The sequence below is a fragment of the Lutjanus erythropterus genome, chromosome 7 (assembly GCF_056507025.1).
Source record: "Lutjanus erythropterus isolate fLutEry1 chromosome 7, fLutEry1.hap2, whole genome shotgun sequence".
NCBI classification, from domain to species: domain Eukaryota; kingdom Metazoa; phylum Chordata; class Actinopteri; order Lutjaniformes; family Lutjanidae; genus Lutjanus; species Lutjanus erythropterus.
Genome location: NC_139323.1, coordinates 15,055,510 through 15,081,236, shown reverse-complemented (window position 1 = coordinate 15,081,236; position 25,727 = coordinate 15,055,510). Strand labels below are relative to the sequence as shown.

General features: G+C 39.8%; 1 protein-coding gene across 2 annotated transcripts in view; it reads right to left on the bottom strand.

Annotated features, from left to right (window-relative positions):
- Positions 1 to 1,929: 1,929 nt before the first annotated feature.
- Positions 1,930 to 25,727, bottom strand: part of gatad2ab (GATA zinc finger domain containing 2Ab) — a 33,821-nt gene continuing 10,023 nt past the window's right edge. For both annotated transcript variants that reach the window (XM_084722891.1, XM_084722890.1), the window contains exons 2-11: positions 14,811 to 15,119; positions 10,704 to 10,827; positions 10,416 to 10,547; positions 9,629 to 9,700; positions 9,301 to 9,417; positions 8,947 to 9,147; positions 8,529 to 8,778; positions 8,009 to 8,409; positions 6,603 to 6,834; positions 1,930 to 5,462 (exon numbers count right to left, since the gene is read on the bottom strand). In XM_084722891.1, the coding sequence (XP_084579017.1) occupies positions 5,329 to 5,462; positions 6,603 to 6,834; positions 8,009 to 8,409; positions 8,529 to 8,778; positions 8,947 to 9,147; positions 9,301 to 9,417; positions 9,629 to 9,700; positions 10,416 to 10,547; positions 10,704 to 10,827; positions 14,811 to 15,106 (1,959 nt within the window). In that variant the 5' untranslated portion in view covers positions 15,107 to 15,119 and the 3' untranslated portion in view covers positions 1,930 to 5,328. The remainder of the gene's footprint in view (positions 5,463 to 6,602; positions 6,835 to 8,008; positions 8,410 to 8,528; positions 8,779 to 8,946; positions 9,148 to 9,300; positions 9,418 to 9,628; positions 9,701 to 10,415; positions 10,548 to 10,703; positions 10,828 to 14,810; positions 15,120 to 25,727) is intronic.

The following is a 25,727-nucleotide window of genomic DNA, read 5'->3' as shown; positions in this document are numbered from 1 at the left end:
TGCTAATAAACCCACAAAGATTTTACACAGTGGATCTTTAATTGCAAGTTGCTTTATGGAACTTCAGTGGGTCAGATAGCCTGAAGCAAACAAACAAAACCTTCATCTCCTGCCAGTGGTCACTGCTGGTCAAGGAAATCAAGGAAAACAGTCTTGAGTTACTGGAGCATTTTAAAAATCCTCATGCATGACTAAATAGGTGATCATTATTCAGTCTCCTGAACACTGGCTAGTCTCTTTGCCTGGACCTTGAGTGTGCTGTGAGGAAAAAGTGACAGAAATTGACAGAACTTATTGCCAGGTGATTCTAAAGTAATGAGAACACACTGATGAAAATTATATTCTATTTCTGACATATTCGCTGGACATTCTTTCTTTCTTGCTGAATGACAGCAAAACAAGTAACCCTTCATTTAAGACGTGACCTCTGTCTCTCTTCGTCTCTCACTCTCACATCCTTCACAATTTGATAGTGAGTTTTAACGAAGTAGTGGCCTACATGCGTAAGTCTTTTTTTAGCCTAGTGGTTGCCTACACTGTGTAGAACCCTAACCCTAACCCCTATCCATTAACAGGTAACATAAGTTTAGTGGTTCTAATCTAGAAGCTAGTGTTCCTTGATCCAACCCTTAGTGGGAGAAAAAGAAACATTTTGATTTTTTTCTTCTTAGAAAAGCTCACTATCTTACAGTGAGAGAACTGTCAGAATGACAGTAAGTCAGTGTGAGGGCTAAAACAGTGTTTTCTCTGTAGTTTTCTTTCATAATTGCCTTTTTTTCCATTTAAGGCCTCACAGGCTGCTGCTGATGTAACTGCAAGAAAGGATCCTGCTCTCTTTGTATCCTGACTTATGATATGCAGACGCGTATGTGGAGGGGGTCGACACAAAAAAAGTGAAAGAAGCATCCGCTATATGTAACGAAATCCTGTACAAAGGCCATGCAATAACTATAACTAAGAAAAATCCCAACATTTAACACTACAAGCTTTACAGACATGAACTCAAGCATTTCTGTATCATATTGGTACATTTACAGTGTTCAAACTTCTTCATGTGGATGTCAAGTCAGTATCATCTAAGCATTCCCACTGACTCCCAGAGGCAGAGAAGAGAAATCCAAGCTGAAATAGTCTGTTGTTCTTCCTGCATCCAGGACTCTCAGCCAATACTGAACACACTGAGGAATGTGTTTCAGCTGACTACATTTCCCATCAATGTTGACTGGACATCCACATGAAAAGTGCAGAAATTTCTCTTTAAAGCCAGTGAACAAATGAGCTATGATTTTTGGGATGAAACCAGCATTATTTTCATCGTTGACAACCTTGGTCATGTTTCCAGATATTGTTTTATTCAGCCAGCAGTCCAAAATCCATAGATGTGTGTGCCTAGACTGCCTTCTCTGAGTTATGTTCCTATTCTTACAGATTTGGACTTTTTAGTTTTTGTTTATACACACTTATTTTAATCTAATTATTTACTTTATTTTGAAATTTTCGCCTTTCCTTTTTAATGCTTATGTCTGCTAATGGTCAAAAAATCCACACGTGTGCACAGACATCCTAATGAGCTGTGTTCCTATTCAGAGATTCAGATTTTTGAAATTTGTTTTATTTATTAAGTATACACATATTTTCTTAGTCATTTTTACATTTATTCTAATTATGTTATTTATTCAAATCACTCATGCACTCATGAATGAATATATGAATATGAGCACTGATACAACAATATACTTTAGTATCATTTTCCTGGGCTCAGTAAAAATTAACAAAACGCAAAATTCACAAATGTTCAGTTCCCACTGACAACTCTTTTTGCTTGAAAAAAAAAAAAAATTGCTGATTATGATTAGTCCATTGTCAGAATAACTGTCAATTTAATTGAGTAATAAACATCATTAATGAACAGGCAAAACAGCCATGAACGAGGGGTTAAAATTAGTTTTATTATTATTTGATAGAGCAGAAAAAAAAATCAAAAAAAAAAAAAAAACAAACGAAAAAAAAACAAAAACAAATATTTTTCATACATTGTTTTCTTTTCCATCGGGGCCGCGCTGCATTCAGCAGAGCTTCAACCCCAAACAAACGGAATGGTGATATTGTTGTCAAACAGCAGCAGCAGCAGCAGGCAGTAGTCAGGACAGCACAGGGTTACACTTAGCAGGGCACAAAATGATGGGCTCATTCCAGATTGCTTATTTTGCATCCACAAGACGCGGGCTGCTACCTTCTGCCTGTCAGGAATGTACAGACAACCTGGAAGATTTCCAATGCTACTTTGAGACAGAAATACAAAAATCTTGAGGGATTTAAATTAAACTTTGTATGCTTGTATTTCCATCAGCAAAATGTACATACTGCATTGTTGCACCGTCCTAAATGAAACCCAAACGTACAGTGATGATACCCCAGTAGGCAGGGATAAACTTCAACTGGTGCCCAGTTAGTTACCTAATGCAGTGCACCACCTTTCAGCATGGAGCCTGAAGATAATCAGTGAGCTAAAGTGTGCACTCTGGATACAGGCCACAAATCCAACAGGGTAGCAAGACCCCAGGTTTGTAATTACAGTGATGAGATGATCATCACTGCTGTTTCAAGGTGAAAATGAATTTAAAAATGGGACAGACACAGAATATTGAGAAAAATAAATGCTGGGGTGGTCGGCCTCTTGGCATATTGCTTGCAAAACATTCAGATTTTGAAATATGAATGAACATTTCCCCCTATTTTACTGCTTAAATTAACACATCAGTATTCTTATATTTTCTAATCTTAAATTTAGTTTTATTTTCTAATAAGCCACATCAAAGGGATAGTGTTTTTTTTTAAAGTAGGGTTGTATGAAGTACTTAACCATAGACAGTGTATTACCTAGAGTAGATGGTGGACCACACAACTCTAGTTTGGAGCAGCAGCAGGAGCACTGGTGTAGTTTAGGAATGTACTGCTGTGGACAGAGTCAACACACGTTTTAGCCACTTCAGTTTAAGAGAATTTAAGGTATTTTTGGAATATTTTCACCACTTTACTTTGCTGTCCGACAGTCTTTTCTGACAGGAAAATGCTGTTATATAAGTCAAATATCACTTTCTCCAAACCAGCAAAACTCCACAGCCGAAATAAGTAATCTTACTTTGCAGAACATACGACTTGGTGGTCTATCGTTGCCTTTGTTTGTGTTGGGTGAATCTGAACTAACCCGTTAAAACACCTAAGTCACACTAACCAATGGAGGCAGCAATAGAGCAAAAACTCCCATGTTATGTGAGGTAAAATTACTGTTTTTGCCAATCGAGTCTGACAGTTCATACAAGCCTAAAGGTTTTCTCTCAAAGCACCCAGTTTCCAAGAGGAAAAGGCTGTCTGACAGCAAGGTACAGCGGAGGAAATATTCTAAATATAACATACACTTAAACTGGTACTGACTTTTTCAGGTGAGCCATTTTTACTTGGCTAAAATGTTTTGCTGCAGTACATGGCTTAGTTTCCTACACTGGTACTCCTGCTGCTTCTCCAAACCGGGCGTGTCGACCACCATCTCATGTAGGTAAATACACTGACTTCATATAACCCCACTTCAAAATATTAAACCATCCCTTTAATGTCTATAAGTGGTAGGGTTAGAGAAACTGGACCACCCCAGCGACTGAAATTAAAGAAAACAGCACATGGTTAACAAAATAACTCCATGAGCAAATGGGAATTCCCCTTTTTAATGTAGGACATATTGTACTTCACTAGCTTATCCTGTGCTGCTGCAACCTGATAAAAAATGCACTACAGCTCATGTGAAAGGCATAGTTAGCTCAATTCAAGGACCTGACATAAATCATACACACCTTAATGTTAAAGACTAAGAAGTTCATGTCATTTGTTGCTATAGGGGTTTTTGCATAACTACATTCTGAAAGCTGTCCAGCTTCTCTCAGACCAATCGTAAGGTGAGCAGGAGCCACTGGACACACAAGAGAAAACAAATCAAGTTTAAGTGGAGATCCATTCAAACTTAGGGCAATAAGCATATATCTTTACTAACATGACCCTATAAATAAACCCAGAGACAGTTTGTCTATAGAAGAAAAATAATGCACCACAACCTATGACTAAAAGCAAAACGATGTCAAAAATATGACATTCCTTACACCCCCTCAGTTTAGCATGAATTCATGTTTATATCCAGAGAGGGTTCAAATAACCTAGAAACCTTCTAGCAGAAGGGATTCCATTTGGGCTCCACTAGTTCTTTGGAAGGTTTGTTTTTTTGTTTTTTTGTTTTTTACAATATTCAATAAGAATAGTCCTCCAAAACATACGCTCCGTGTCTTTACATGAGTCAGTGAAACCTTAATCTTTATTCTTCCTCTTCATCTTAGAAAAAACAAAGTATTTAAAAGTAGGCCACAACATGGAACCCAGCAGATGTAAAACCACCTCAACAGTAACATTAAGCCTGTAAATTCAGACCTTGACAATAGGCCACTTCCAAAGTATCGGGGAGCACAATATTCCAAACACAGTATATGACTTATAGAAGAAAAGACAAAATCCTAACATTCAGCCATACAAAATAATCCAACACACGTCGACTTCTCTACTATACACGCTGTGGGTTAGAGAGAAGAGGCGCTCTGTGTGCAGATAAAGATCATTTTTACAGTCTTTTTTTTTTTTATTATTATTAATTTTTGCAAAGCTGAAGCAGTTGTTATTTCGTGGATGGTCCTCGAAGCTCAAACCACAGTCCCTGTGATGAGGTCTTCAGTTATGTTCGGTTCGGCCACCACATGGGCCTGAGTCTGACTGGCTCAGACTGGAGAGGGCTAGGACGTAAGGCGAGTATTTTATTGTGTATAATAGAGATTTTTTTTTTTTTTACCCCCTGCCTAATCCAGAGGCAGGGAAGCTCAGGGATTTTTTTCCTCTTGGTGCAACTGGGAGGTTCAACCAATATACAGGGAGGGAGAGGCAACATTGCTGGAGAAGTTTGTAAAGTTGTACACGCCCATGTAAACCCCAACCCTCAAAAAAAAAAAAAAAAAAAAAAAAAAAAAAGGTACCCAAATTCTATTTGACACACTCCTTGTATCCCAGAAGCCCAATTGGGGATGAAAGGTTCAGGTAAGGAAGATGGGAGCAGAAATATCTGATGTAGAGGTGAAGGAACGCCTGTATCCAACAAAAAACTAGGCTGATTCTCCCCCTGCACCACTTTTGGCCAGAGGCAGAGTCCAGAGAAAGGATTAGAGTGATAATGAGAATGGCTGTTATTGATATTAAGAGGGGGGAATAGTTATGATGTCAGTAGGTAGGAAGATTGTATTATTTCCATGTGTTGGCTGTTTGGGAGATAGAACGGGAGGGAATCATGTCCAGCAGGTACTCTCGCTGACGCTCGACAGCAGAGGTGGTCTTATGAGCAGACAAGCTGGGGTTCACGTAGGCCATGGTCACACCTGTCAGGAAACAAACACATCAGTGGTCAGTATGCTGGAGATTGGAAGGTTTTATATTAATTCTATGATTAAACATTACACACTTAGTATTTTGACTCATGCAGGACAAAGGTATAGATGAAGAAAGAACTTGGCAATGAGTAAGGTGAGTGAAAAATATTGATTGAGTGAAACCTGCACTAGTTTTATTTTATACAAGGGGAACTACAAACCCCGATTCCAAAATAGTAGGGATATAAAATGTAAATAAAAACAAAATGCATTGATTTGCAAATCTTTCTCTGTCTATACTTAATAAAATATAGTACAAAGACAAGGTATTTGCTTATTTTCTTTGTAAATATACACTTCATCTGCATTTGATCCTATTCCAAAGTAGCTGGGACAGAAGCATGTTTGCCAATGTGTTACATCACCTTTGCTTTTTACAAAACATTCAGTGAGCAAAAATTAATTAGAGTTTTGAAAATTAAATTCTCTTTCTTGTTTGATACACAAATCCAGGTGCTAAACAGCCCGGGGAGTCTGTTTTCGTATTTTCACTTCATAATGTGCCAGACATTTTCAATGGCAGGTCAGTTCATATCCGATCATAGTACAATCACCTGTTACCAATTAACCTACTGTTAGAAACGGGTGTTTTTAAAGCGTTCCACAACTTTCCCAGTCTTTGGTTGCTCCTGTCCCAATTTTTTAGGACATGTTGCAGATATCAAACTCATAATAAATGTATAATTACAAAAATACAATACAGTTTATGAATTTGAACAATACCGTTTATCACTTATACTGGATCCTAACCTTTTAGGAATCTGGGTTATATGATGAAATATTACACACCAATTTGACTCATGTAGGAAGAAGACAAAGAAGAAAGAATTGGTACTGAGAAAGATGATCAAATGTACCTGTGAGTGAAAACGTACCTGCTAATTTTTTTATTTGATACAAAAATGACAATGGCACAAGGGGAACTATGAAAATGAAAAGGCCTAGCCTGAGAAAATGGGAAGAAAATCTAAGGAGTGACAGTGCCAGAGAGGAATCTACCTTAGAAGGGAGTGATTACCCCAAAGAGGAGCAGAAAACGAGAACGGTTGAGGTGCGTTCTCGGCCTAACCTTGTCTCACGTTTATCTACCTGTGTTGCCACTGCTCTGCTTCCTCCAGGCGGCCACGTTGCCCTGGTTACTGCTGCTGCCGCCGCCGCTGACCTTTGCCCCCTGCTGCAGCGGGCGCGCTGCAGCATGCTTACCTGGCCTGCCGCCCAGCGCCGCTGCCGTCACTGCGCTCTGCAGCTGAGAGGAGGTGGTGAATGAGTGGGTCATACCACGAGAGCTCACCACAGACTGGAGGCTGTGTGACAGCTGATTCTGTGTGGAGAGAGACAACGAAGGGAGAAGTGTCGTGAGTTGCTGCAGGTGTTAACTGACATGCAGATGTTTTAGCTGCTGATCTTGGAAATTATGTTTTTTAACCACTGGTTTCCAACCTATTGGGTCCCAACTCCCACTGGGAGGCCTTTGATTTTAAGGAGTGCAAGACAATTTTTTTAAAGAAATATACAGTTGGCCTATAGCTCAGGATTTCTGTCCTTTTGTGAAGTAGCCTGAATAAAATTGTAAGTTCTTAAATTTGGATTCTTATTCAGGACATAAAGTCTCACAGGATAAGAGCATGATGAACACCTGAACTTATTCACAGAGACATCACTCTCTGCTCACAGCCTCATCCTGCATTAGAAAAGTATGTAGTTAAAGAGCAACTCTCCTTCTTGGGTTTTTCAAATGGAAACTCCCACTCAGCTGTTGGCAAAATGAGCTGACACAGTTAGGAGTGTTAACTACATGTGTTGTTTCAGAGTGCCCTCCCTAAAACCCTCTGGGTTGTTGATTCGACCTGAGCAATGACCAAAACTTCGGATTTGAATACAAAAAGAACCCTACAGGGATACTACCAAATGATACAAAAAACAAAATAAAATCCAACCAAATAATAGTGAGCTTGCTCTTTAAAACTAATAAAATAATGGCCAAAACATCAGTGAGAACTGAATTTGCCAAAAAAAAGAAGTCTATTCTGTATAGGTGATTTAAAAAAAAGCAAAAAATGAAAAAAGAAATAAAGAAATAACACGAAAACCATCTCTAATGCAATATTCACAGGAAATAATCTGCTCAAAATTAATTCAAATCGTTTCTCACAAACATTCAGTTATTGTGTTCACCATTTGGGTTAGTTGTCCAGTTCATCAGTTGTTCTGTATTGTTACTGTAATGTATCACATATATCATGAAATAAAATACGTCACTTATGGTCCGTTGACACCAAGAATGAAAACCATAAAAATACTGCTTTAAAACTCGTTCCAACTCAAGCGAATGGAAGAGTCCAGACAGCAACTTTTCTTTTCGAACAATATTTTTATAGTTGTAGGTGTAAATGGCCATTTAATCGGGGTCCCTTAAGGAAACATGTTGGCAACCACTTGTTTAAACCTCAGTGTTGGCCTATAGCCAATACAATCAAACACAATGCTCTGCTCACCTGCTTAATGGAGGAGTGGTGTGCAGACACAGGTCTGTGTTGCATGGCAGCCCTGACCTGCTTGTACTGCTGGGACACCAGCATCTCACTCTTGGACAGTGAGGGAGAGGAGGACGAGGTGGTTTTAGAGACAGAGGAAGAGGAACTGGAGGCCGCTTGCTGGAGGATACGCTGCTCGATCTCCTGCTCCTGTTGGAGTGCCTTAACAAAGGCCGCCTTCAGCCGATTGGTGTGTTCAGCCTTCAGGGCCTTCTTTTGATTGGACGACATGCATTGGTCACAGAGGATGGTCCCAGCCTTCTCCTTTCTCCAGCGGGACGTAAAGTCTGTCTTACACTGGGCGCAGGTGTATGGTTCTTTGGGAATGGAGTTGGCCATGGCAGCTGCTGGGCCAAGATTACCTTTGAGATAAATATAGAACTTCTTTAGATGAGATGCAAACATTTATAATCTTCTGTTCAATCCAGCATTGCACTCCAACATCCCCAAACTAGCTACCCGTGTGCAAAGATCTACCCACCCCTGCCGTGCATCTCCAGAAGCTTTTGCACCACTTCTTCCAACCCCAACAAGTAGATGAACTCATTATTGGCTGCTGAAGGCAGGAAGTTGAACTCTGGGGCAGGAGGTTTAGGTGGAGGGATCTCCAGCAGCGTTTTCTCCAGCTGCTTACGCAGTGCAAGCTTAGCGGCTGCCTGCCGGCTAGCTGGGGAGTCATTGATGTTTGAGTTGGGTGACACTGAAGAGCCCTTTAGGCTGGTTGGAGAGGCCTGAACACAAACAACAGAAACCACTTCAGCAACTACACATGAGGATGTCATTGTTATAGCTGGGCAATGCAGACTAACACCGTAAAAAGTAGCTTTGAAGGTGCATTTTCCATTACTTCATGCTGTTTCAGCAGATGAGTGTGTGGTGTTTGCTTGTTTGTTCTTCACCTGAGGGATGTTGACCATGACATTACTGTTGGCCACATTAGCCACCCGAATGAGTCCCTGCTGAATGATCCTCTGGCCCTGGACCTGGACATTGGGCACAGAAGCCCTGGGAGCCAGCAAGAGCGGAGGGGGGCCTGAACCGCTGTGCTGCTGCTGCTGCTGACGTAGACTGGCTATCTGCTGGGGAGTCATTGCAATAGGCTGATGGCAGCGCAACCGAGCAAGCAAAGGAAAGAGACAGTACAAAATTAACAAAGAGCTCTTTAAATGTAAGTTACTTCCAATGAACATACTTTAAACGTGGGCTAGTGTAAAGACAATTACATCTGTGCAGTGTCTGCCCCTCACACTAACCTGAGCCCCTCTGACCAGAGGTGGCATGACAATCTGAGAGTTGTGTTTGGACGGGACATGTTGCCCACCCCGCACCAAGGGAGGAGGGATCACCGTGCCTGAGCTTCGACCTGTCACCTGAAAACACAACACAAATATACAATAAATGACAGAGTGAAGCTTTTTAACATAATACTACAAAAGCACAGCATTTTGTGATACAGCTCCTCTGCACGTGAGTTGCTCAGTATCCACTTTATATGTGGTATAACATAGATTTGCAAAATAAATAGTCCAGGCTCTGCAATACAAGTTGTGGCAGGTGGCCCTCACAAAAAGTAGGAATTACCTGGAGGGGTCCTTTGCTTGATGTGATGCTACCTCTCACCAGAGGAGGAGGAGTGGCTACAGAGCCAGTTGTCTAGAAATAAACAAGATTTAGTGTTAGTCCATAATGTTGTTTGGAAATAAGCAGATATGTTTAAAAGTCTTAATTAATGATGTCAATCTGAGGGGTTCTTTTTCAAAAGTCTCTTTCAAGTACTTTTCACACAGTTTCAAGATGTATTTTTAAGTTTTCCAAAATGATTAGTCCTTCTTAAATTTCTTCACCACATTGAATCAGATATTACTGTGCTATAAACAACAAAAATTATGTTTCATGATAGAATTGTACAGAAAGATGACAAATTAAAGGGAAAACACAACAAATTTCAGGTTTCAAAATGTGTTTTTTTCTCTTTAAGTGGATTTGTCATTATAAATAACCTATTTGAGCTAAAATAAAACAATCACAAAAACAATTACTAAGTGTAGGCACACCTCTAGAGTGGCAAGCAAGACCAGAGTAGAGTGTAATGAAATTACAATTTCAGGCAGTTTTAAGAACCTAGTGCAAACCAAGCACCAATCAAAAATGTTTCAAACCTTATATTAAAAAGTTTTTGTTCAAGAATTTCCAGCACCCCTGAAATTGGAAAATCTTTGGAAAGCTACAACTCTTTTGATAAATAATAGTTGTGAATTCATAAAACCTGAAAAAAAGAAGAAAACATTTCCCTTTCCTAACTATTATATTAGTTCCAACCAATAATAATTAACAATTTATGCTCCCTTTCATCTTCTGGAGTTTCTACCTTCTGCACAGTGCTCTCCTTTTGAATCTGGCTCTGTCGTAGTTTCTTAAGCAGCACCAGCTTGGCCTCTTGGAGTCTCAGTTCTTCCTTCAACTGTTTGATGATGCGTTCCCTCTCCTCAGGAGAACTCTTCTACATACACCATATCAGATAAAAATGGGATTTAGCATAACATACATACATACATGTCAGCAGTGACTAATCCAAAAATGTTGCAAGAATGAAAATTTCTAAGCCTGTAGACAAAATAAGACTGTCATGTGCAAAGTTTAAATGCTGTTTTTATACCATAAGTTTATCTGTGTCCGTCTTCGTGAAGCAGTGACCATTCATGAGAGGGCTGGATGGCTCATTGTCTGATAACACAATCACATCATCTGGTGATGGTGGCTGCCGCTCTTTCTTAATGTCACTGAGGCAACAAACAAGAGAAGACAGAAAACAGCCACACTGAGAATGTGTTTCATCATTTAACCAAGATTCAACACTCTTTCATTGGTTCATATTGGTATACTTGTTGACTATAGAAGGCAACATGAACTGGCACTAACACATATAAATGAAACGCTGACATTAAATATTTGCTCTTTTATATTACTTTAACAATATTCATGACTGCCAAATTGGCTCTAATTAACATTGATGTTGGCTATGATGAACATTAACACTTAACCATATTAGCTTTAGTTTGTTTTCATTACAAAGACAGTGCAAAAAAACCCAACCCACTCTGTCAGTTTGGGCCACTTGTGGGTTAAGAATTTTCTTATACACATCTTGATTGTGTACAGCACTGTGCCATTTGTAAGGACATCAGACAAGACGACATACATAAGTCAGTTTTTAACATGAGTAGCAATGGGAAACTGTGGCATCACCAATGCAGTATTTTTCAATACTTCCCCTGACTTGAATTCCTTGTTATTGTAAGTGACATATTTATGAGTCTCTGTTGCAATTTTTGTGAGGTCATGTCATATAATGCTTGTACTACAAGTAATATGTAGTTTTGTCTTACATCCAGTAGATGGCAGTATATAATTATGATTTCATCAGCCCTGTTGTAGTGCAAATGTGCACTGGGACACACAAGAAGACAAGAACCAAGAGATCAATAATGGAGTAATGGCGGCCGGGGAAGATCGCAACAACCCATTATCTCTGGCGAAAGGTAACATCAATGCACAGACCTCCTGCTCTCCACCTTCCAACGGACACAGCAAAGTCAGTCACAAACAACATGCAAACAAATTAACTGCATTTTTTTTTTTTCAAAGGAGGAAAAGGCTTAAAATGTTAAGTGGCTTTTCCTGAAGACCAAGGAGAACAAAGGCGACTAGTAGCAAGCTACATATGCATCAATTGGGAGAAGGGTGGAGATAAGAAGTAGGGGGTAGTCATAAAGAAGAATAAATCTGCTTCTATCACAGCAGGGATCCTGTCAGGTCCTGAGGGCTGGTACTTAAGAAAATAGCAGTCTGAAGGGTAAAGAGAACTGGTGGAGGATGAGGTAAGGTAGGGACTGTGATATGAGGCAGAGGTATGGGTCATAATGTGGAGTTATGCATGCACACATGTACTGAAGTTATATAATTGTTCAGGCGCTGTCGAGAGAGAGGCTTCAGGGCTTCAAGCTAAGGCCCAGTTTACCACCCAGACAGGGCCTCACCCCTCCCCTACCTCCGTGGCGAGGCCTATGGCCTAGCCGGATCGGCACAGCCTGGGCCTCAGCTCTCCCCTCCCTCCCAGCTGCCGACACCAGAGTCACAAGCTGAGCAGAGCGGAGGTCCGCCGGAGACACTGGAGAGGGTGACAGTGAGGGGGAGGGGAATACATGGCCAGGAGCCAACCTATTGTGTACACTCTCTCTCTCACTCAGTCAATCACTCAGTCACTACTTCACACACCCCTCCCCCATCCTTACTTCGGCTACTTGTTCATCTTTTATACGCCAACTCACTGACTCAGTTCTTCACACTTTTTCTGCACACTCCTGTCTTCAGACACATTTCTCCGCTACCCTCTTAACAGCTGTCGAACAGCTCCCCTCAATAGACATGGTGTGCTCAGTTCAACAAGGTCAACTATATGACAATAACCATATTGTTTATACTTACATTATGAGATGTGAATAACAAGAACCTCCACTGCCACAATATTACTTTTCCCAGCTGCTGACAACACAATCAAAACGTTTTAATACATTATACTGCTACCTCCTGGAAAATACTTTCTAGATTGCTCCATTCAAATCTAGAAAGATGTCTGATGCCCTGGCCTTTTGAGCATGCTGCTATTCTGAGAAGGATTACCCTCCTAAAGCTCATCTGAAGCCCGCATAGACAGCAGTTTTCCTCTCCAGCTCTGTTTACATTCCATACATACAATATGATAAACTCTGTCAGACACAAGCAGCATTACAGAGGAATCAAGAGCTTCATCTTTCACAAACACAAAACCCTAATGGCGACCCGGCTGGCACCTTGACTGACTCGGCATCTCTGGCTACATGACACAGACTAGCTTGTGATGGTTGCTACTAGTCTAGAGAGAACAGCTTACACAAGCATCACAACACACAGCAGCTCTGTTATGTAAGGTCCAGTGTTTCTGCATGCCTCGGCTTCTCCGATCATGGCTTCACACTGACCCCACTATAGGATTGCTGAATCAGGCTTTATTAGGTGCAGTGGGATCATCTGTTCAAAATGCAACACAACACTGTTAAATGCCATTTTAAACTACATATGGTTCTTTATGTGAAATGGAATGACTGAGCTATAAACAGAAAACAGGCACAGAGAATATGTCCTCAAATATTGACATCCATTTTAAAAAACTGTACAAAAAGCATTCAAACTACTGACAAATATATCACTCAGCTGATAGAATTGGCCCAATATTGGACTATAGGAGCTCTATTGGTACATATTGGCATCAGCATGTTGTCCAATATGTGTCAACATGAAATATTTTTTCCCCTTACAGAATATAATGCAGATTGTTAGATTGTTTATATACATACAGAATATCAGGAGATATATCAATATCAGAATTTTTTTCCTCACAAATATCGGTATCTGCCAAAAAGTCCAGTATTGGTCAGGCTCTAAGTCAAACCTCTTCAGAAGAGAAGAGACTATTACTTTTTCTCAGTGACATGTGCATTTTACACATGAACCCATTCAGGAGATGGTCAGACCTGTAGTTGCTACGTTTTTTTTTCCCGGGATGGGAAATTTGGCTTGCATTATTCTTCTAATTATAGCTTTACAAAGTTGGCCTACACAAACTAAGTCTTCTGTATGCAACAGTAAGGTAATCACCTTGCAGTGAGTAAGCACACTAACACATGCTGAGGGTTAAACAGGGGCCAAAGGTGACACTTATGATCTACCACAAACAGAGCCAACACACTTTGTGCTTAATCACCTCTCTGCTCCACTTTAACTGCCATTACATCAGTGGGTGTATTTATTGCTCTACCAAACACGTCACATGACATCAGGCATTTCTCTGTGTGGTCATGTGACACACCCACAACCCCTCCTGGCCCCTCCTTCCTCCAACTGGCTCCTTCCAATGTGGAAACCATGGCAACGGCCAGTTGGAACCAGTTTGTGACACATAGCCTTCATTTTGTGTGAAGTGTGAGGCAGAGTTCAGGTGCTGCTGTGGGAGAAAATGGAGCCCAGGCCTCAGGAGCCTCAAACTTTTCAAAATGGGGGCAGGCTGTCGTCAACCACACAGCGACTTCCTGTATGACTCCTGTCAGACCACTCGCTGGTGCAAAGTTAGAGAGAAACCCGAAACTCCAATAGACACATCTCTATATGCACAACCACACGCTGAGTATGCAGGCATGAAGTCCAGGGCCTACAGTTCATAAATAATCTTTTAAGAGTTGCGTTTTCAAACAACTCCGACACAAAAATGCAGACAAATACTGAGGCTCAGTTTTCATGTTGTCACTCTCATCAATTCAACCCATATGATGAGTCAACATCAGTTCAGCATAACCAAACAGCAGCAAACTATTCTTTGTTATTTCATACCCTCACAGATACAAACTAGTTTGTAAGGAGATTATGGTGCATTTTGTCCAGCTGGAAATACATACAAAGGATTTATTGTTGACAAAATTGGCTGACTGTGCAATCTTGAGGCCCAGTGTACAGGAATAGATCCAACTGTTTAAGCTATAGTGTTTATACTATTCCTTTCATTGGTGTTCACAGACTTATGACTTTGACAGTATCAAGTAAACTGAACAACAATATGTTCTTTATGACCAACAAGCACTCAGTTGTGCATGAGCACTGCTACATCAAGAGATGAATGCACAAACACAGACTGTGGCTAAATCATACCATGTGATCTTTTTTCTCGTCTCACCTTTTCGACGTGCTCATGTCAACAGGTTCGTCTCCCGTCTGGACCTCCACCTTGATGGTGGCCTTCACTTCCCCGGATTTTAGGATGCTGGCTGCCACCTTCGCAGCCTGCTCACTTTTCAGTTTGACACCGTCGCCTCCAGGGCCCACCAGGGCCAGGGGAGCTCCAGCTGCATCGCCTTTCTCCAGCTTAACCCGTTTACTGTCCATGTCCCCCATGGGCCCAGCATGAGATGCATGGTCCCTCTCCAGAGCCCGCTTCTGGCTGCGCGTTTGACGCACTGCCTCCTCTGACATGGCTGCTCTCACCCTGGAGAGAAAGAAGACAAAAACAGTTGCAGTGTAAATACATTTACAAAACAGAACACAAACAATGGCAAATAAGCCAAATAATTAAACTTGGATTCACAACAGACTGCAGGGTACAGGATTGGACGGTAGGTAAGATACATAGATTAAGGTGCATTGCCACTGTAGGATAAGACAGTGCCACTGTACACAGTTGAAGTTTTACTTAGATGAGCAAACAGTGCTGTTTCATCAGAGCAATTCTCAAACTCAATATTATTTTTCAGGATTTAATCATAATTTACTGCATGTGTTAGCATCAGAATTTCTGCTTTACACTACTGTGGTGGTTCCTATGGGTTTTGAGTGTCTTAACCCCTTGTCGAACTGCCTTTTGCCAATGAAGTTACCATAACAACCACACAGTAATGCCTGAACTTTGTGCTATTGCAGAAGTTTGGGAGGGTGGTAAATGAGATACATTTTTTTCCCATCAACAGTTCTCTAAGCAGGTTTTATTTTAAGAAAAACACAACATCATCTTCCAAGTTCAGTACATCTAAAGCAAGCAGAGGATACCCAGAGACACGGAGTAAACAAGCACAGGTCTAGTGAGGAAGAAGTAGCCCTGTACCACTTCTGAAATAAACAGTTGGTTGAGTTTCCCTTGCTAAGGTTCGACTGGGAGCTAAAAGCTCTCAATGAAATCCACCTATTGTACATGAATATCAGTGTCTCCTCATTTTGAGTAGCTTTAAGTGCTGTGCAACCAAATCTGCCTGGGTATAATTATATAAAATATGAAGTGCCACCAGTTCAAAATGAAAATATAGAACCAGAAAAGGCATCTGTTTCACCCCGAAGCTAGACATCTGCAAGACCTTAGAAAACAAACTTGGCTACAGAGTCCTCACACTAAATGTAACTACAGCTGCAGCAATAAATCACCAACTATTCTGATGATCAATAAATCAGTTTGAGTAATTATTTAAGAAATAAAACCCAAATTCTCTTGTTGTCAGCCAAATAAGACATTTGAGGACGTCATCTTGGACTTTAGGAAACACACTTTTTCACAATTTTCGGACAATTTATGGACCAAACAACTAAACAATTAATGAAGAAAGTAACTGACCGGCTGATGATGAAAATAATCGTTAGTTGTAGTGCTAAATATAACCCCAGATTTTTAAGTTAAATAATGATCCTTAAAACCATACCAATTACGAATTTTGTTGTTGAGTCATTTACATCAAAGTAGAGATGAAACTATTACTGATAAACCACAGTAAAGTTCCCAACAGTTAGTAACGTTTCAAACTATAATTATCAGGCATCAACCAAAGTTAGTGCACAGTCACAACATGCAACGTGGGTTTGTTTTGTGTCAGTAAAAACACTGACACCACAAAGAACACGATGCCATGCTAAGTTTTTAATATAAAACTTGGTGAAATGTTTTTAAATTATTTATCAATACTTTTTGGACATTTTCAGCTCATTTTAACAATAGTAAGCTTCATCTGTAAAAGAAAATTCAGCTTGAATTCGCTGATTTGTGTACCTGTCTAAAAAGGGACAACCCTGAGGTGTATAGGCATCTCCTGTCCTACGGCCAGTGCCCCAGATGCTGACCCAAATCTCACTCACTAAGATTTCTGGGAAAACCTATTACGCAGCAGAAAAACATTACGAACACTGTCCAACATTCAAACCAAGTACACCAATGTAGGCCATGCAGTTATAATGGAACAGGCACCCACAGACTGTCTTGAATTAATGTTTATAATAATCATTAAACATTTTATGATCATTATTTAAATGTGATGTTTATAAACACACAACAAGGGAATGAGCACATGTATATCACTACACATTTAAAATGTCTAATATGATACCCTGTAATTTTAGCTTAAACCTGTGCACATATATATACACCATCTTGCATATCTGAGTCAGAAAGCTGACTCAAGGTCTTCCTAGTCCAGCATGACGTCATCATCATCACAGCTCCACATGACCCTATCCCAAGATTCCATGAGAGACAAACAGCGCTTCCCTGAAAACCGGTTCAAACTGGTCTGCAATTGAGAGAAGGCGCAGGTTTAACCCCTGGAGAGGCAGAGTGGCAGAAAGGAGGGAGTAGAGGGAGTAGAGGGAGAGAGACGAGGAGGCCAGAGACACGTCCCACACAGGGAAGGAAGGAGGAGAATTTTATGTCATCCTCGGACATTCCAAAGCACGTCTAGCAGACAACAGGAGGGCGGATGCATCACTGAGGTGACTAACTTCTGTGGCACTCAAGAGTGAACGGCCTTTGATAGACATTAAAAGCTGGTCATCCAAATCCCATCTTTCATGATATGTGATACTTTTTAACTCCACAAATACAACTCCAGTAATGTTGGACAACATAAGCATCTTACAATGTTTTCTGTCCTTCCCTCCTATCTCTCTTTAAGGCTCAAAGATTTAAAGTAAAGGTCATAATTCCCTATAGGAATCTAATCTCTGTATACAGAAACTCCCACTATAGGTCTGACTGTCTGTAAGGCAAAGCACTGAAAGAACTGCAAAGTAAGGCGGGAAAATGAAACTGCTTTTCAGCAATTTTAACAAATCCCTGTCTGCAGTAAGGCTGCAGTTTGTTCTAACAATTCACATCAGTGTTTTATTCTGACTGGAGATAAGACACAGGCATCCTTGACACTTTGCAAGATGTAGAGCTAAGAAATGCTAGAAATAACCAAACCAACAAACATAATACAACCACAACAGAGCTAAAACACTGTTTGCATATGAGCATGTGGAGTCTAAAATGCACCCTGCTCCGGTACACAACAAGGACAGATGTGCCCTGCTGTACCATCCCTGGACACAAAGGCCATTTATCTGCCAGAGATGACAACTTGTGTGTGGGTGTGTGAGTATGTGTGCATACTCATACCACACACAGTTCTTCAGAAACCACACTTCACCCTGTAAGACTGTAGAAATGGTGACTGCACATTGCTCTGGCTGTAACGGTGTGCTGGTGAACCGTGTAAGGTACAAAATGACTGTAACCCTTTGGGACGGTGAACTGTCAGGCCTACATGTTACTAGGACAGCTGTGGTTGCTAGTTTCAGGTCTGGAGACACGTGGCTACTTTTGTCCCAGAAGAGATGGATGGCATCATAATCCAGTGTTTCATGTGCTGAATGCAGTGCTGCTAAGCAACAAAGGGGGGAGACCAAGTAAAATGACTGTCCATGCATGGATGTTTTGTGATTATGAGTGTTCTGTACGCACACAAGACAGACAGACAGTGATATGTGTACTAGTTCTCATTGTTGCATTAAACTAAGCCCTCAGTGAAGGGCCACCACTCACTGGAGCCCATTTTCTATTTAGTGCCTTGATTCTATATGAGCCCTGAGGGCCTGTTGTGTGATAGGAGGTCATTCACAGCCTCTGGGTTATAGGGGACTCACACTATGAGCTAGAACAAAACTGTAGAAGATTCATCTAGAGAGGGCATCTTAGCTGACAGTGTTGCACCAAGATACTGCACTGAACATTTGTGATAAACAGGAGACGACATACGGACAAACAGGTATAACAATAAGGCCAAATTTAAAACTAATCACAATTAAATATTTTCTTTGTTCAAGTTGGGCTAGTCAAATTAAAAAAAAAAAGTCATGTCACAAGGCTTCAGACTATTTTGCCAATGGTAGCACTGGAGCTACCAACACAGTAATATTACAGTACTTGAGGTGAGGTGTTCCATAAACCTTACACCTAAAGTATCAAAATACTCATAATAATATCCAAATCATTATTGTTATTTCTGCTTATTTGTTAAGACCCTAAATTGACTGAATGTATGCCCAAAGACATTGCACACAAGAAAAGCAACATTTCCAATTGATTTCTGTAGTAATAATATCAAAATATGCTATCAAAAAATTTGACTACAGACTAAGCATTTACAAGCGATGCTGAAAGCCCTTTTACTGAAAATTAATTAAAATAAGATTTTTATCCAGACATAACAGCTGAAACAATGAAATCTTTACCACTTATAATTACTTATGATAAACTGTATGAATTCATGCTGAGGTTAGCCAGCTACCTCAAGTTTCAGCTGGTTGCAGGGTCTGAGTCTGACATTTATGAATGTGGCTAGTTAATCTTAGCTTAATAACAATAAGTTATCCACTGTGTTTGGTTACCAAAACATGCCTGGCCAGGGAGGCCTGGGATGATACACCTATCTCCTGATTTGATAATATCACAACACTTGGGAGCAGATTTGATATGTGTTGTGATTCTACAAGTATTGCAATTCTAAATTATAATTTACATACTTATTCATATAAGTTTATAAGTTTGCTTTTGTAACACTAGACCATGGGAGAAAGTTCAAGTATAGTTACAGAGGCAATACTCTGAGTTACATTTATGAAAACAACGCACATCCCATGTCAGTCAGTTTGAGTTTCATTTCAGCAGGATAATTGCTATACTGCTTATAAAAGTAGTAAATAAAACTGTTTTTCAAGTAATTATTCAAGCATTATTTAGCTGCGCCTGCTCATCAAGCTAGTGCCATAAGAAAATAACAAATTAAATATAGATGTTATAGGCTAAAATGAATAGTACCACTGAAAACTGCGCAAAGAGCCTTTAAATTAACATTCCTTCACAAACAAAACTGAACTTTTAAACTGTGAATTTAGAGTTTGAGTTTTGACCTTTTCAGGGTTGCTGTAGCTGGTTGGTGTGGAGTATTGAAGCCACAATAATAGATTGTGTTAGCAGTTTAGCAGTGTGAAATCAGCAGCTATTAGTTTGCACACGTTTTTTTATGTTAAACATATGTAAAATAGATAAGTTTTTAAAGATAACATTACTGCGATGCTAATTAAGCAGCCTTCCCATTATGTGTTAGCACTGAGTTATACATACACACATACAGCTTTAATTAATTAATGTTTTTTGTTTTTTTTATATAGCATCCTCTGCTTAATTCTACTCAAACTGATTTGGTTTGAAGTTGGACATCAGGAATCCATTTTCAATGGCCAGGCAATCAACAAAGAAAAGATCCTGAATCAATCAGCACTGGTAGCATTCCTGGCAGTTTCGATGCTCCCACAGCTGCATCCATCCACTGTGTAAAACCAAATGAAACTGACACTACAATCTCACAAACAAGTCTGACTTGTCCATCAGCAAGTCCATAGGGAGATGCCTGGAGAGAACTGGTATCCCAAACAACGCTGTCTGGGATTCAAGGATCAGTTCTGCCTATTACTGCCCACAGGCCTTGAACAGAACTCCACTCCAGTATCCATTTCTTACTATCACGCCTGATAGCCATGTCACTTGACAGCTCTTTGATTTACAATTCACATGAAGCTGATGCACTTTTGAGGCTGGGCTCAGGTTACAGGAACTTAAAAATGCTGACCGATTTTGAAATCAGGTTCATAAATGAGTTGTTCCAAACATACTTGAACAAGTATTAAAAAAAACACTGCACCATACACACTACATTTACCATCAGGACAGTTTTACTGTTGATTTAATAGGAGCCTAACATTTCAATTGCACGGCATGCTTCCTGGTTTTGAAGACAGGATTCAAGCACCTCGAGTTGAAAAAAGTGGAACTGTGAACAGATACATCACAACTACGTCACCAGTTATCAAGCGTACCTCACCAGCACAGGTGACTGAGTGGTTAGTATGTGTTCTCTACAAACATCAAACAGCTCTTCTTTGTAATCAAAACCAGGAATACAGGGAGGAAAGAGGGGCTGCCATCTACAGCTAGTGGCAGGCCGCTGCATAACAGCTCAGAGGCAACAATTAACTCTTAATGTACGTGAATAAAATTATTGATAAATAGTTCAACCAACTAGTATTTCTGGTGCTGACTAGCGAGCCTGACTGTATAGTCTACTACTACTACTACTAATCGCACACATCCTGAATAATTAGCCACAGTTATTGCTCAAATTAATGAACTACAAATTAATAAATTGTACAAACATAATACATTTTAATCAAAATTAAGAGATAATCTGCACCTGTCCTTGAATGTAAAACCAAACAGATAATGGATTTAGTCTGAGAAATGCTTCTTTTTGTCAACTAGGGCTGTGTATTGCCAGGAATCTAGCAATAAGATACATATCATGATGTAGAGTTTTACGATTTGTAAACAAGATGATACATTCCTATTTTATTTCAACCAAATTTTAGGAAAACCGTCACAATGTAATAAATAAACCACCATATGCATAAAATCTGAGTTTTAAAATGCTCACTTTTTTATGCATTCAGAACAGTGACGATAACAACAATGCTATGTAGTGTTTGGAAGATTAAACACAACACAAAATGAACCACTGCCATGAATCTTTGCATGAATCATGATATCACTATACAGTGTTTTAGAGAATTGTTGAAGTATCACAAAACATACATATTGCAACAGTGTTGTTGTATATCAATATTTTCTTACACAAGCTTTTCAAGATAATAACTGACTACATGAAAATGTTCCACTGTCTTAATTGTACAGATAAACCTAGGGCCCATGAGACACTTTTTACTCTTGATATTTTTTAAAATACAAAGAAAAATATTGTCTTCTGCATTTCTTTGTCTTCCTCACTGTACTGAGAACTGACTGCTTCCCAACTCCATAAATGTGTTTCCAACCATACCTGTAACTTGAAACTTGTTGACAACACATTGAACAAATATTTTCTACATTGTAGGGTTCATTGTATGTCAAAGTCACAATCGAACCTCATGACAAAGATCACTTTGGTATACAATAACATTACCTACAACAGCAATGGACATAATGAGAGGATGAGAAAGAGAGTAGAAGAAGACAGCCAGTGATTAGTGATCTGTGTCTGTTCCTCTCAGGAGACCATGGAGGAGGAGTGGATGCATGTCCCTCTCCCTTCCCTCAGAATAATAAGGCCTAAGGGCAGAGCAGATCTTACACAGAAAAATAACAGAGGACAAGGGAGTTGGGGGTTGCGAGTATGAGAAGGTCTGCCCATTCAAATTCATCCACAAAACAAATCAACCTTTCTCAAATTAATAAATTTAATAAAATTGCATTTCACTGTGAGGGCTAACATTAACCTTGTCTACAAAATAAGGTGTACTAAGAAAATTTCTCACCCCTGTGCATGACGTGGCAGGATAAGATGCTTTGCCTGAAAGTAAATGGAAATCTTGTGACCTGGACTGACACTACAGGTTTCATTCTCAGTCCGTCTTTTATCGTGTCCAGTAGTTCATAGAGAGCAGATCAATGGCAAAGGCTCATCCCCCCAGGTAGCCTGCTAGACTCTCATCTCGAGCCCTGTAATGATCTACCCACTGGGACTGGACCCAGCCAGCCAACACATTAACAGCCATTTCAAAAAAAACAGAGGCTTTCCAACTGTGTCCTTAGGGTTCAATGAGAGGGGAAACAACAATTACGCTGTCCCATAAAAGCAATACAAGTATGGATTATTATTGCCCAATAAAAGACAACAGAGCGACAACTTCTTTTCTTGTGTGGCTAAGGGGCCCTGGCCCTTGTAATATTGAATTAATCGCTCAAAATGCCAATAATCTTACTAGCAGATATGACCAGGAGAATATCATCTTAAATTCAGAGTGATTACTTACTAGGGCTAAGCAATATATTGACATTGTGATATAAGACAAGATATCATGATATGGCAGAAGTATTGTCTTTTCCTTGTTTTAAAGGCAGAATTACAATTAAAGTGATAGAATTTTCTGAATGTGCCAGACTGTTCTAGCAGTTTCATCATTTGCCTTTATCCATTTAGTCATTATATCCACATTATTGATGATTATTTGTCAAAAAGCTTTATGTTAATATTTTGGGTAAGCACCCATAATTATGCCAACCAACAATATTATCATAATATTGATAAATATTAAACTGTAAAACATTGTACAGGAATTGTGGAAACAATTAATCTTTTCCCAATAACTCTTCTCAATAACATGTACATACACAAGTTTTATGTATTCAAATTAATCAGACTTTCCAGAATTTCTATTTACTTTCTTCTTCTTCTAACTTGAAGTCATCTGCCTTGACATAAGTTGTGCGAATGTACTGTACAGAGTTCAATCAACTCATTAAATTAAGGATCTAAAGATACATGATCGGTGTCTTAGCAGACTTTCCATCATGTATTGTTATAGAGTTGACACTCCTGGGCTTCTTTTTATAGTTTGAAGAAAACATATATGATGAAATAAATTTGTGATGTTCAGTGTGATTGAAGACTTGTTGGTTCAACTTAATACCTTAACTTATTGAACATGTTCTCTCATGTACAACTAAATTAATATTGTATACGGGGTGGTTTAATCTACAGCAATGCATCATGGTCTATAACATCACCATATGTTTGACCTATTGGAAAATTTAAAGTGTGTTTTGGTTTTTGTTTTTTTTTTAAGAGGAAATGCATAAAACAAGATATACATAATATATTACGGAATAGCTTTAAAATATTGAGACATTATTTGTATGCTATATCGCCCAGTCCTATTACTTACTACTCATCACCATAAAGAAAACTCCTGCTGCTGTCTTTTTGTCATATCCTACTTATAAATATGTTGTTTCAATGACAGGCTGTCAAGGAGTTAAGTTTTTTTCCTTTGGGATATCATCTAAGTTGAAAAGAAAATATCAGCTACCTATGCTAATCTTCTGCTCACCCGGCGAGGAGTGGGGGCAGGGACCCAGCTGAGGTGGTGCCACGGTTGGGGGAGGGAAAAGGGTGCAGAGCGCATGTGGTTAGCTGAGCCATAATCTAACTGTACCCAAGTGAAAAATACTCTTCCTTGTCTTCTCTCTCTTGCTCACTCTATGTTCTTCCCTCTACCCCTCCCTGCCTCACAAACACACCCCCCCCCCCTCCTCCTCAGTTGTTCTGTTGCAGGCTTGGCCAGCCCAGAGTGTGTGTGTGTGCCCCCACTGGTTGTGTCCCGAACGCCAAGGGTTAAGCCCCTGCCATTTTAACGCCACTGACAGATCAGACCATTAGGGTGTTACCTAACAAAATGGAAGCCTTTAACCCTGAATCTGCCAGACTGTCTCCGTGTGTGTGTGTGTTCGTGTGTGTGTGTGAGCGAGTGAGAGCCAGAGCCATGCAGAGTGTATGTGTGTGTGTGCGCATGGCTCCACCTGGATTCTCCCTCAGCAACGTGACAACGACAACAGCAGCAAGTCCAGGAAGTGCAAATCAGACTTTTGTACATGACCACACAAGAATGCGTAAACATATATAGCTATGATTGTTTTTAAAACACAAGACACACAGATGTGCTTGTTAATGTACCCTTGTGACATAAGAGAACCAACATACAAATAAAAAGCACACATCATTCTCACAGCCCAAATCTCTTATGAATTTTGGCGAGCATGCAGACATACATGCATAAAAGCAGTCAGTATAGTATATTCTATTCAATCTGCACCATTATCAGAATACAAGTCACTGACCATCAAATGGCACAAGGAACGTCTCAATTACAAAGTTCTAAAGGACCGCAACATCTCAAGTCAACCTTCTCTAGTAGTTTTCTTCAGCCCCCAAGCACAAAATCTCTGGATACATTTGCAACCACAAATGTTTACTAGCTATAATAAAAAGGAATCGCTAAATGTTTTCAAAAACCCTAGACAGGGATAATCTCCAATTTCACCCAAATGGCTTCCAAATGGTTACTCCATAATCCTGTAAAACCAGAAGCCCATACCCATACAGACTGGAGGGCCAGGACACACGCAGACTGCTATCAGATTACATTTCTCAGAAATGGATGGCAGCAGGAAGTGACCAGAGTAGGAGGAGGAAAATGGAGCTTAAAGGGTGCAAAGAAATACAGCATACCAGACGGGACAACTAGGAGCTGAGCACATCATCAAATAGTTGAAGAACACAGCTTGGTTAAGTAGGTCAGTTGTCTCATACTTTTGAGTTAAGTTGACCACTACCATTAATTATACATTACCCAACTTTTCATCACTCAATTTGAGTGATATGAATGATGTAATGACAAACAAAAAATATGACGGCATATCTGATGGCATAGGCAAAAAGCAAATTCCTCATCTCACCAACCCTGCATGCAGAAAACCCTGTCATGCAGCATTGTTGGTTACTAAGCATTTTTTCTCAAGAATAATGGCATAACTTGCTTGGCTTGGTTAGTCAACTGTTTAGGCAACAAGAATGCAGCTTTCCTGGCAAATCCCTTTCATGAGGTTTCATGTGTTACCCTACTTGTTTAATAAACAACAAATGAGCAAAATTAGCCACACAATTTCTGCAATGTCAACTTGCGGTGGTAATGGACTATACTAATGATCATGGGGTTTCATCTTCTGAAATCTGAGGCAGGGGTGGACAAATGGCATATATCATGATATCTGTAAATTCAGTTAAGAAATTTTAAAATAACCAGATTGTACCATACTTTATTACATCTGATTTTTTTTCACACTTTATTTGGCACTTATATACAAACAAAAAACAACTGCCTCACATTGCACAATGCTGCATGGTTAAAA